General features: G+C 50.3%; 1 protein-coding gene across 1 annotated transcript; it reads right to left on the bottom strand.

Annotated features, from left to right (window-relative positions):
* Positions 1–749: 749 nt before the first annotated feature.
* Positions 750–13021, bottom strand: LOC133626641 (nuclear pore glycoprotein p62-like). The gene is made up of 12 exons (XM_062007036.1): positions 12704–13021; positions 11215–11606; positions 9629–9739; positions 9067–9195; positions 7649–7744; positions 6483–6591; positions 6199–6343; positions 5756–5805; positions 5500–5634; positions 4887–4998; positions 3949–4015; positions 750–963 (listed from the first exon to the last, which is right to left on the bottom strand). Exons 1-12 carry the CDS (start codon positions 12970–12972, stop codon positions 872–874), a joined length of 1707 nt encoding a protein of 568 aa, XP_061863020.1. The 5' UTR covers positions 12973–13021; the 3' UTR covers positions 750–871.
* Positions 13022–13201: the final 180 nt, after the last annotated feature.

Genomic DNA, 13201 nt, shown 5'->3' with positions numbered 1-13201 from the left:
TTTGCTTTTCTTGGGGTACACAAGACAAAAGGGGTGCAGGCAGAGGAAGGTAAAGACAAAGTAAAGCCCATTTACACGTTATTTGCACTCCAGCATTTTGCAGCAACATAAAGCACAGAGCTGAGTGGGAGGGCAGCTCTGCTAAATATGGGATCATTCACTTCCCTCTATTAGTAAGGACACCTTGGAATGTGCAGTGTGATCACACCTGAGCTAAAAGTAGTGGCTGTCTCTTAACTCTTCCCAGCAGACTTCTTGACCACCCACTTCCCTGCACCCTTGGGAATCAACAAGCTGCAGCACACCAAATCACCAACCACCCACTGCATCCAACACTTCTCAGTGTGTAGGAATTCTGCTGACAGGGACCAGCACAAGAGCAGTTTATTGCCAAAAGCACAAAACCAAGGCCCCCTGTCAGAGGTGGAAACATACCTGATCTAAACATAAACTCCAGCCAGACAAGGAGAGGCATTTGAGTCTCTGCAGCTCCTGCTGGAGACAGCTCTTTGTTACACTGTCTCTGTAAGGACCTGAATAAAAGCTTCTGAAGTCCTGATTGAACAGATTTGAGTTACATTTAAGTCCAGGAGAGCTCAGCTGCTGTGTCACATCCTGCTGAAACCCCTCAAGGGCAGCACTTGTGTGTCTCACCTGTCTGTGTGCAGCCAGAACAAAGAGCACAGCCAATGTCACACAGTCCCTCCCAGGGGAGGGAGGAATTCCACTCACACACCTCCAAGACCAGCTATGGAAAAAACACCACATTTTATTGCAAGGAAAAAACAACAAGCCCAGATCATATGACATCCAGATCCAGGAGACTCTCTGGGGTATTATTTTTAGGTCAATCCTTTAAACTTGGAGTCTCTTAATCAAAGGTGATGCGGAAGCTGCGCTCCTGCTCCTTGCGGCGGCTCTCACACACCTTTGTCACCTCTTCAACCTTCCTCTGCAACACGGCTGGGGGAGAAACAGGGGGTTAAGCACACAGGCAACCCTGGCACACAACCTGCACAGCTCAGTCTGCAAAGGGGGAACCAAAAGCATTTGGCTTTTGACAGTCACTCAGATTTGACAGGGCACGAAGGAGGAAAAACCAACACAGAATCACGGCATGGTGGGGGGTGGGAGGGACCTTTAGAGCTCATCCAGCCCAAGTCCCTGCCAAAGCAGCTCCCACCTACATCAGCTCACACAGGAACATGGCCAGGAGGGTCTTGAAGAGCTCCAGAGCAGGAGCTTCCACACCCTCCCTGGGCAGCCTGGGCCAGGGCTTCCTCACCTCAGCACTGAAACAGTTTTTCCTTGTGTTTCAATGGAACTGTTTGTGTTGCAGCTTCATCCCATCACCCCTTGTCCTGCCACTGGAGACAACAGAAAGAAAGTGCTGCCCCAAGCTCCTGACACCCACCAGTGAGAGATTTGGAGCTATGAATGAGCTGCCCCCTCAGTCTCCTCTTCTCCAGCCTGAATAGCCCCAGGGCCCGCAGCCTTTCCTCACAAGGAAGATGCTCCAGTCCCCTGAGCATCTGGGTGGCCCTGCACTGGCCTCTCTGCAGCAGTTCCCTGTCCCTCTGCAGCTGGGGAGCCCACAACTGGGCACAGGACTCCAGCTGAGGCCTCAGCAGATGTGGCAGAGAAAAGGGGAGCAGAAGCTGCCTGGCCCTGCTGCCCACACTCTGCTGGATGCCCCCAGGCTGCCATTGGCTTCTTGCCCACGAGGCCACGTTGCTGCTCATGGGCAGTTTCTTATCAGCCAGCACTGCCAGGTCTGTCTCCTGGAGCTGCTCTCCAGCAGGTCACCCCCAGCCTGGCCTGGTGCAGGAGGTTGTTCCTCCCCAGCTGCAGGACTCTGCCCTTGCCCTTGGTGAACCTCAGCAGGTTCCTCTGTGCCCAATTCTGAAGCTGGTTGAGACCCCACTGACTGGCAGTGAGAAGTATACAGACATTTTCTGGCAGGGTGTCACACAGCCATAACAAGCTGTACACTGCATATCCAGCAAAAAGGAGGATGGTGTGAGTGCACAGAAAGGCTGCAGAGCACTAGCAGCCACAACACAGATCAGCTGTTATTTGCACATCTCTGCTTTGGATACACAGAAGACATTGACTGATCAGCAAGTTTAAATGCACCAGTCATGGCAAGGTACAAAACATCCCGGGCACAAGCTAAGGCAATTTCTAATTTCATTCTGTGAAAGCTTATCAAAGGCTCTCCAACAGGGCCACAGCATGATGTTACAGCCTGGGGCTTGGAGACAGCCAGTCCAGGCTGGGGTTTATGTTGTGCAGCATGCCAAACCCAGAATATGGCAGTAAGAGATGAAGCAACACATTTCAGTTTGTCACTTTTCAAGGACAAAGTTGTTCCCTGTTGAGGTGAGACAGCACTGGCAGGGGCTGCCCAGATGGGCTGTGGAAGCTCTTTCTCTGGAGACATTCCAACCCAGCTGGTTCCTGTGTGCCCTGCTCTAGGTGGTGCTGCCCTGGCAGGGGGGTTGCACTGGATGAGCTCTGCAGCCCCCCTCCAGCCCTTGAGACTCTGTGAATATGAGTGTGCCCAGAAACTGGCTGTTGGGAAACAGTCCTGCAGGTGTTCCACAGGAGATAAACCTGGTAATATCACCTACAGCACAGATGTCCTAGTTCTAGTTTTGTGGGGTTTTGATTTGGTTTCCTAAGACAAAAGCAAGTTAAGGAATGTTTCCTTCCCAGGCTGTGTGAAGGCTTACCCCAACATGGTATCATTTTTCCACTAAGTGCACACAGCAACAGAAGCTCCTCTCCAAGAACCCCACAGAAGCAGGGAGATGCATTAACCTCTTTTAAAACCTTGCAATTTCTTAGCCATATTGCTTCCTTCTTGTTTGAAGGTGAACCACAGCTCAACTCTTCCTTTAGTTGTACATTTCCCAGCAAACACAATGAATCACTGTTAACTGATAAGGCAGCTTCTTTGGTACTGAATGGCAGGAAAAAATGGGTCTCCCTTCTAGGGAAATCTAAAGGAAGCAGGTTGCTATTTGCACACATGTTCTGTAAAGTCAGAATTCTGCTGCCACAGGAGCTGCAGCAGATTTCCCAGTGAAGGCAGGTTTGGAATGTGGGAAAGTTCACACATATGTTTCAGTCCCTGCCCTAAGCCAACACTCCTATTTGAACACAGCAGGATGCCCGCTTTCGCTCTAGAAGTGCACTGGGAGCGGGCACTTTCACAGCACTGCAGGCAGGCAGAGGGATGCCGTGCTGGTGAGAGGAGCCCTGCTTTGTCCTGCTTTGTTCTGCCACGCCCCCCTGTGGCTGCAAACATCACACCAAACCCGTGCACAATTCCCGAATCCCTCACAAGGAGGCGCTCCCTTCCGAAAACTTCCTTTCTTGATTGGGTATGGCACCGGGGTATACTAGTAAAGGGTGAATCCAGGACAAGAAACAACAGTAACTACACCATCGAGTTTTCACTGTTGAGTGCATCTCCTGCTTTGCATTTCATCTCCCACGACTTCTGTGCCATTTCCACACCTGCAGATAAATGCCTGCTGCTCAGGCTGGCCTGGAGGGGGCTTGCTGAAGGAGGGGGAAGCAGAGAACACTCACCACACACACACACATCCCTCACCAATTTTCCTACTCACAAACATTTTAGAAGCTGAAATATTCACCCTTAGCTTGAGAAAACACAGCACAGGGTTTTTCAGTCCTCTGCTCTGCACTGAGGCACTGCAAGCAGTGCTTTTTGTGAAACAGTAGCAGTTGCCAGGAATTACTTCTCAGCAGAGGCCTTTAATGCACATCAAGAGATTTTGAGCACAGAAAGGACAGTGTCATTGGAGGTGAGGAGAAGACTCCTCAGGGATCTTCAGAAACTCCTTCACATTCCAAACCCACTTCAAACACATGCTACCTTCTATTTACATTCCCCAAGAGCTGCAGGATGACACTCACCTGAGTTCTGGTCAATCCACTGCAGTGAATCCATGTGAGCATTCAAGATTTTACAGATCTGCTGAAGCTGAAGAGAAAGAGAAGGTACAAGTCCTTTGTTACACTACATAAAATCTAAAAGCAGTAAAAGCCAGCCTGCCTGTCCCTGCCTTTGGAATGTGATGCAATCAGATCTCTCATATGTACAGCTCCACTCACTGAGCAGCCACCTTCCCAGGGAAGTGTGCAGCAACTGTGTTGCTTTGCTTCTCTTTACCATCAAGAAAACAGACTGGCTTAGAGCACACACCTGTGGCTTTAGGCTAATTCCAATTCAGACATAGGAACCATCACCACATTAATCATCTTGGGCTTGAGGTGGCAAAAGCAAAAAGGAATGGGGAAAAAACCAGAATCAAGTCTGCAACACTGAAGGGAAATTGTGTCTGAAAAAGAGCTTCTCAGTAAACCCTCAAGGAATATTGAGATCCATTTAATACATAATCAGAAAGAGCTGGTAATTCAGATCTTGTTTTCATGAGGATACAAAAGCAGTGTGAGGAAAAAGGATCAGCTGCTACAGATGGCACCCTGAACAAGATTTAGGTTTGCCCCAGAAAGATGCAGGCAGTGGAGGAGGTAACCACATCAACATTGAGACAGGCCTCTAAAACAAGTTGTAATCCAGGGTAAAATTAGACAAGCAAATAACCAGAGTTCACACCAGAACGAAAGACCTTGAAAACTCTTAAGAGGAGTGCAGAGCAAGTAGGTGAGTCAGCCTGGATTGTGTCAGAGTAGTTTTACCCAGAAGAGATCCAACTCAGGGACAAACTACTCCTCCAAGGTTAAAGCTACAAGCAGCATTCACCATGCATTCCATTCAGACAAATGGAAGAGTTAGAACTGTTTCAATATCCTCTGTCTCCTACCAACAAACAAGGAAAGGTGGTGTTTACCGGGTCACTGGTGTCTGCTGGGCCTCGGGATGTGTTCAGGTGCTCAGTGATGTCCTTCAGGTCTTGTGCCATCCGCTTCAACTGAGCATCGATATTTTCAGCCAGTTTAAAGCTGCACAACATGTGGGAACAAAGGGCAGAATATTGTACTTCAGCAAACCCACTCCCAGTCACACCAGCTAAATAATCACCAGTTTTCTGAGACCATTTTAGACCCAACAGCTAAAGAGCTCTTCATGCCCACTCGAGGGTTTCCAGTCACCACTCCCCTGTTTCTAATGCATAAAATCTAAGTTGCCATGCATAAAACAGGATTACATATTTGACAAAGGCCATTGATGGATCAATACTGCACAGAGCAGTGGAACAGGCTGCCCAGAGGGGTTGTGCAGGCTCCTTCCTTGGAGGTCTTCAAGACCCGCCTGGACATGTTCCTGTGTGACCTGATCTAGGTTGACCTGCTTCTGCAGGGGGGTTGGACTAGATGATCTCTAAAGGTCCCTTCCAACCCCTACCATTCTATGATTCTATGTATCCCAACACTGCTTCTTGCTGACTGATCCCCACCACATCAGCCTGCTCATCACACGCTCCAAGGAGCTTCCTGCCTTACGTCCTCTCCCGTTCTTCATCCGCATGCTGCAAGTAGATGGTCCCACTCTGTTCCTTCACAGACTCCTCCAGAGGGGTCAACAAGTCTTCAAGCTCTTTCTGCTGTGACAGAATGAAGTCTAGCTCCTGATCCAGTCTGAAAAGGAAAAACATTAACTACTCAACTCAAAAGTTCTGTGAGCTCTACATCTGCCACACCACAAACACAGGAGCATGCAAAAAGCAAACAATACCATCAAGTGTTCATAGTTTCATACCTCTTCTGATCAAGTTTCACTTTCTCTACTTCTCTGTGTAATGAAGTAATCTGGAAACACAAGACACTTAATTACATTGTGAAACTCCAAAGTGAACTCGTGAGAGTGGTGGAACAGGAAGCCAGCACCATACCAACGTCTACCAGACACAAGAAATGGTTCCATAAAGATCTCCAGACCAGAAATGGAACAGTGGAAGTTTGGCTTTGAAAGCTCCACCCTAAGGGAAGTTGTTAGCATGGTGTAAGCTCACAGAACAGACTTCCAAGTTTCAGTGCCTGTAGCCCAGTACAGACACACAAGCGAGTCTTTTAAAAGCACACAGATCCAATTCTGCTTGTAAAATACAGATGGGAAAGTCCCACTAGATGTTGCATCTCTAACCCTGATGGCCTTTAAGGATGTAAGCAAGCAAAATCAGGTTCCTCTGGACATTGCCTGACCTTCTCTCCATTCTCTATCAGCGTCCGATCCCAGGCGTTCACTTGTGTGGCTTGGTGGAGGAAGTGTTTCTCTTGGTCTTCCAGTTCCAGGCTCCACTTGTTTATCAAACTCTCCAGCTGGGCATAAGTCATCACTGGAGGGGCACTGGGAGGAAGTGCCACAAAGGCAAAAAGATCAAACACCAAACTATAAAGGTGACAAGATCCCTGCTTCTCCCCCAGGATCCCATCACTAATAACAGCTTCTCCTCCAAAGAGGCAGGGGCTGGCTGGAACACACTCACCTGCTGGCTGTGGTGGTGGTGATGGCAGCTGCAGAAGTCACAGCTCCAATGGCACCAGTTGTAGTTAATGGCTTAAGATTCAAAGCAAAGCCAGAAGCAGTAGTAGTGCCTGAAAGAAGAGATGCAAGTCAAGCAACAGGACACATCTGCTATCTAACAACACATGGAGAACAGGCCAGCACACACTTCCAAACACTGGGCAATACGAACTCAAATAGGTCCCTTACACAGAAAGCAAATCCTATGTCTGCCAGGAAGGGAATGAAGGGCACCTTGACACAAAGGCAGTGCACTGTACATACCCAGCTAGTAGTTCCAGTAAAGTGAGGAACTGGCAGCCCTGGACATTTGCCCACACATCCCTCTCAGTCTCATGTTTTACTATTAGACCTAACAACTACCAGCAAACCCAGTTCCTCTCCTGCATCTTGGCAAGAGATGGGATCTCCAGGTTTTCACAAAACTAAGAGCAGCCATCAGACGCTACTGTCAGCCCCTCACACAGCACTTTTAGGCACCGAGCTCGAACTCTTCACAGTCACATCAGAAACAAGCTTGAGAAAGACCTTGAGAGCTGAGCAGCCATGTCATCATGCTGAAAACTGACTGGTAACCCCATGCAGGAAAGGATGTGCAGTCCCAAACCCAAGCACTGTGCAGCAGCAGATTCCACTGCAGGTTTTCACACGAGGGCTGACACAAACAGCACTCATCTCTGCTTTGTTTGCTTTTGAAGGAGAGTTAATAAAACCCAACACTTCAGAACTCATCATATGGAAGAAACAGATGAATGGGGTGTAACTGAATCATAAAACCTCTCTCCCTAAAAGTCCCTCTCCCTTCCCCCATCTGCACACCTCTCCCTCATCCATCAGGGCAATTCTGTACTACACAGGCAGGCCAGAACAGGGGCAGTCAATCTATTTAGTTGACTTGATCCAGATTAAACATCAAAGCCCAGGGGCCTTCCTTCAACCCAGTCCCTTTGCTGTGTGTGGCCAGGCTCTCAGAAGTCATAGGTAACTGTGCCTTTGGGGAGATGGGAAAAGAGGATCAGGGAAAGATGTGGAGAGCATTGGAAATTAGAACTGCTGCACTGCTACATTAGTGTGGCCCCATTAGTGGAGCTCCCTTCTCTTCAGCTACTTGCAGCATCTAGTTCTTACTAGTGGCAGTGCTTGTTGTACCAGCTGTTGTTCCAGGAACCTTCAGTCCAAAGCCAAGTGATCCAAGACTGGCTGTCCCAGTGGAAGGGGCAGTAACTGGAAACAGAAGACAATATTAAGAGTTTGCATAACCCATTAAACACAGCATCCCATTGAAAAGCTCTACCCTTGCCTGCTCACCCATCTCTGTCTGCTCTGTATTTGTGTTAAGGAGGATCATTGTTATTCTTCCAGGCAACTTTATCAACCCTGGTGCCAAGCTACCATTGCTTCTCTTTACCTGTTTGGAATTATCTAACATTTAACTGCTATCAAATGCTAAGAGAAGCCAAGGTTTCTGGACACTGTCAGGCAGCAAAGGCAATCTCTGCACAAGCCTACAGCTAAAGCAATACCATTGCACATACTACAGGAAACACCCTGGTCACATCTCAGCTGCCTGGGAACAACCCCCCTATTAGCATCTAACAACAAATTTCAGATACCCCGATAAACAGAGAACACCCACTTGCTTAAAAGCATTCTTAAACACTAAGATTAAGGTCAGTTTTGGAATTAGAGTAGCAATGCAAGTGCTGCAGTGCTAGGCAAAACAGAAGTTATTAAACTGCTGCACGTGGCATCTACAAACTGCAGCAGCTCATCAGCTAAACATAATCAGCATGGCTTTAACATAAAACTTGTGAAGGGCCTTGGGAGCAGCTGCCTAAATTCTTAGAGGTAGGGGTAGGACAGCATGGTGTATGGAACAGTAGCATTAACCCTGGTAAAGAGCAACACTGGCTGTAGCTAGTTTCCATAATCAAAAGAAACTGAAGTGTTAATGCCTCACTGAAGACTCAGAAAGGGAGCTGTTAGGACTGTCTTCAAACCTGGGCTACTGCCTTTAAAGCTATCAGAAAACTGACACTACTTGCTGCCATGAAACTCATTTTGCAAGAGGAAACTTGCCAGTTATTAGCAGGGAAACTTGCAAGCACATAGTAGTGGGAATATTTGTTTTTGGCACCCTGCATCTCTACCATCCCAGGCCACTGTAAAGACGTGCAAACACTTAATGCAAGAGTCAAGGACTGACATAACCAGACTCAAGGACAAGTAGCTAAAACAAGACAGTAGCTAAAACACCACTAGAAAGCTAATTTGTGGTGGTACTACCCAGAGAAACACCAAAACAGCTAAAAGTGCCCTGTGTTGCTTGCCCACTCTGAATCTAAAGTGTGCTTGAGCTTAAACAAAACTCTCACGCCTCACCTTTGAAGACAGTTTGCAAAGAGGGGAGGTGGCAAACAGTGAGAAGAGCTGGTCTTCTGAATTCTCTATTACCCCAGCATCTACAGCTCCACCACTACCAGCTGCCACCAACCATGCTGCTCATTTATTCCCCTAACAGATGAAACCTGCATGTTGTGACTTACGTGAGAGGCCTGTGGCGGTAGACGACGTCGGTGCTGAAGAACTCACTATAGATGAAAACAGGGTAGGCCCTGTTGTGCCAAGAATGGAGGTTGTGGTGGTGGCTGCAGTTGTGGCAGCTGTGGATGTTACTGCAAAAAGAAAAAGCATCTACCTTGTACAACCAGACCACAGCAAGCTCTCACCCATTTCAGAAGAGGCGTGCTGAGGAGGGGACACACATCTGCCCATTTCCACCAGGCTTTTGAGGATGGAAGGGCTTCAAACTACTCCTCCTCGTTTTCTACTTCAGGCTTATCTTTATTACAGTGTACCCCTGAAACCCCTGGCTCCTTCCCACTGCACTCAAGCAAGAATTACAGAAGAGAACAAGGCACAGGGAACACAATCAAAAGCATGGGATGCTCAGGTGAATGGCTGTATGAACTGCCACAGATCACTGATGCTCTTGCAAATTCACAAGCACTTCTAGCTCATTACCAGACTCCAGCTTAGAAAACTATTCCCAGAAGGACAGCAGATTCACCAAGTCTCAAGTAATTATTTCCTGAAACAATTTCCTACCTCCAGGTTTGCTTCCAAAGGCCAGAGTAGGTCCCTGGCTGGTACTGGCAGTCAGCGTTGCTGTGGGTGCACTAGTGGCTGCTGTTGAAGTCAATGATCCAAAGCTTAGACCTGCAACAAGCAGAAGGAAATGGAAATTACAGTTGTTTTACTACAGAGACACTGTGGGTTCTGCTGATCACAACAGTCAAGGTAGAAGGGGTAGGAGTATAAGAAAAACAATGTTATTCAGTCATAGACTCACAGCATGGTGGGGGTTGGAAGGGACCTTTAGAGCTCATCCAGCCCAAGCCCCTGCCAAAGCAGCTCCCACCTACATCAGCTCACACAGGAACATGGCCAGGAGGGTCTTGAAGAGCTCCAGAGCAGGAGCCTCCACACCCTCCCTGGGCAGCCTGGGCCAGGGCTCCCTCACCTCAGCACTGAAACACTTTCTCCTTATGTTTCAATGGAACTGTTTGTGTTGCAGCTTCATCCCATCACCCCTTGTCCTGGCACTGGATACAACAGAAGGAAAGTGCTGCCCCAAGCACTCACCCACCAGTGAGAGATTTGGAACTATGAATGAGCTGCCCCCTCAGTCTCCTCTTCTCCAGCCTGAACAGCCCCAGGGCCCGCAGCCGTTCCTCACGAGGAAGATGCTCCAGTCCCGAGCATCTGGGTGGCCCTGCACTGGCCTCTCTGCAGCAGTTCCCTCTGGAGCTGGTGTGGTAAGTACTCTTGTACTGTCCCAGAAATGAACTGGAGCTAACACAGGCATTGTGTAAAAAAGATTTCCAAGAATAATGCTGACACAGACAAGCATCACCCTGCCCCAGAGCTGCTGACCTTCCCTCCAAGGCAGGCACTGTCACCAACAAGTAGACCAAAAGCTCTGCAGGAGGAGGCAGGTTCCTGCCATCAGGGAGGTGACCTTTGGCATTGTGGGCCAGGCTCATCCTGCAGCACCTCCTCCCCATCACTGCCAGCCCCTTCCCTCTGCATCAGCAAACCCATCCAAAACACTTTAGAAGGGCTTCAAATGCAACAAGCACTTTCTACACACATTGGCAGAACTATTTCAGCCTCACTCTCTAAACCCAAAGGCTCACCAGCAGTTGTCATTCATCACAGGTGACCCCAGGCAAGCATTTCAGAAAACCCATCAACTGCAGCTTCATTTGTCACCAGCAGCAGCTGGAGGCTCCAGAATCTAATTCATGGTTACAAATGCATCAAGGGTGGGTGTGAGGAGGCTGGAGCCAGGCTGCGCTCAGGGATGGCCAGTGACAGGACAAGAGACAACAAACTGAGGTTCCAAAGAGACACAAGGACAAAGCTGTTCCCTGTTGAGGTGAGGGAGCACTGGCAGGGGCTGCCCAGATGGGCTGTGGAGGCTCCTTCTCTGGAACTCATCCAGCTGGGTTGGAATGTCTCAAGTGTGCCCTGCTCTAGGTGGTGCTGCCCTGGCAGGGGAGTTGCACTGGATGAGCTCTCCAGGCCCCTTCCAGCCCTTGAGACTCTGTGGATCTCCACACCATCCCCAGCTATCCTCTGTGCTGACAGGCTTCCTGACTACAGCAGCCATCTGAAGCCCTGGCACTCACCTGTGGTCTGTCCCCCAAGGCTGAAGGGGGCTGCTGACTGGGTTGCAGTTCCCAAGGTGGCAGCAGTGGTGGCAGCAGTTGCTGTCCCAAAGGTCAGCCCGGTGGATGGTGCTTGGGGAGCTGCGGTGCCGATGTTGAAGGTGCTTGTGCCAGCCTGAGTTGTGCTACCACTGGAAAAAGTAAATCCTCCAGTTGTCCCAGACTGAGCTGTGGTGGTGCTGCTGCTGCTGCTGCTGGTGGTGCCAGCAGATCCAAACACAAAGCCAGTAGGGGCTGCTGCTTGACTCGAGGCCACGCTGGTTGGTGCAGACCTACCAAATGCAAAGCCCCCTGCGATTCCAGTAGCTTGTGTTGCAGCACTGCCTCCAAAGCTTAACTTTGGTGCATTCATCCTAGAGAAGAAAAGAAGCCAATCTGTTGGAGATGAATATCTACTCAATTTCAAGGCTTTCTAACAGTTTGCTGCCAGCAGAAATCACCCTTCCCAAGGCCATGCACTCAGTCAGGGGTGTGTTGCAAGTTTGGCAATGTCTACACCACAACCCTTGTCATCTGAAGTCCTCTTCAGTCTCTTTATACTAACTCCCTCTTAAATTACCTTCACCCAGCCAGGCACCAGAAGACATTTATAGCAGTGTAAGTGAAGTTGCTTACTCTCTCAGCTCTCACATCCCCTTTTGCACTTCTTCTATATAAGACTATATTTTTCAACTAACTCTTAGTGCCAGTCCCCACTGCAGCTCCCTTCCCAATGCTCCCATCTGGCAAGCTTCAACAACAGCAGGTTGGAAGAATCACTTCCAAGCTTACAGTCCCTCCCAAGGACAAAATGGTCCTACTTGGCTGAAGAAACATTCTGAGTGCTCCACATTTGGATCAAAGGACAAGATGTTTCATGCTGAGACACAAAGCTGTATCATTTCTTCATGCAAGCATCCATACCCCAATTACAGACCAAAATGTGAAACAGCTCATTCTCGATGCCCATCTGAAAAAAGGCAGCACTGACACAAACACATTGCACTAAAGATGCTTCCCAGAGTGCTCCAGTCAATTGGGGCACAAGAGTAAGGGGTTTGCTGCCTGAGAATTACTTGCAGTAATTACTTGCACTTCCCAGGGGCATCGCCCACAGAAACACAGAGTCTCAAGGGCTGGGAGGGGCCTGGAAAGCTCAGCCAGTGCAACCCCCCTGCCAGGGCAGCACCACCTAGAGCAGGGCACACAGGAACCAGCTGGGTTGGGATGTCTCCAGAGAAGGAGCCTCCACAGCCCATCTGGGCAGCCCCTGGAGAGCTCAGTCAGTGCAACCCCCCTGCCAGGGCAGCACCACCTAGAGCAGGGCACTCAGGAACTCCTCCAGCTGGGTTGGAATGTCTCTAGAGAAGGAGCCTCCACAGCCCATCTGGGCAGCCCCTGCCAGTGCTCCCCAGCGCCCAGGGCCGCCCAGCACCCCCTCCCCGGGGCCCGCCGGCCCCGCGCCCCTCACCCCAGAGGGAACACGGTGGTTGTGGGAGCCGCAGTCGCCGTGGTCGGCGTCCCGAAGCTGAAGCTGGGGGGCTGCGTGGCGGCGGCCGGCTTGCTGAAGGAGAAGGGCTGGCTGCTGGCCGGCGTCTGGGCCGTGCTGCCGAAGCTGAAGCCCCCCGAAGCGGCGGGCGTGGAGAACGAGAAGCCCGTCGTGGCCGTGGTGCCGGTCGTCTTCGGTGTGCCCAAACCGAAGCCGCTGCCCGCCGCGCCCGACCCGAAGCCGAAGCTCATGGCTGCTGCGGGACGGAGCCCCAGCCCCGGAGCCAGGCCCAGCCCCGGCCGGAAGCGGAAACCCAACCGCCCCGCGCGCGGCCCAGCAAAGCACCGCCCCCTCCCTCGCCGGCCAACCACCGGCCGCGTTTTCCCCGCCCTCAGCAGTCATTGGCCGCTCCAGCCGCCACTCCCGGTAAGCCCGGTCGGATTGGCTGGTGACGTCAAGGCGAGGCGCGAGGGGCGGCGG

The sequence above is a fragment of the Colius striatus genome, chromosome 13, assembly GCF_028858725.1.
Source record: "Colius striatus isolate bColStr4 chromosome 13, bColStr4.1.hap1, whole genome shotgun sequence".
In the NCBI taxonomy this organism is placed as follows: domain Eukaryota; kingdom Metazoa; phylum Chordata; class Aves; order Coliiformes; family Coliidae; genus Colius; species Colius striatus.
The sequence above is the reverse complement of the archived record's forward strand: the minus strand, read 5'-3'. Positions and strand labels throughout refer to the sequence as shown.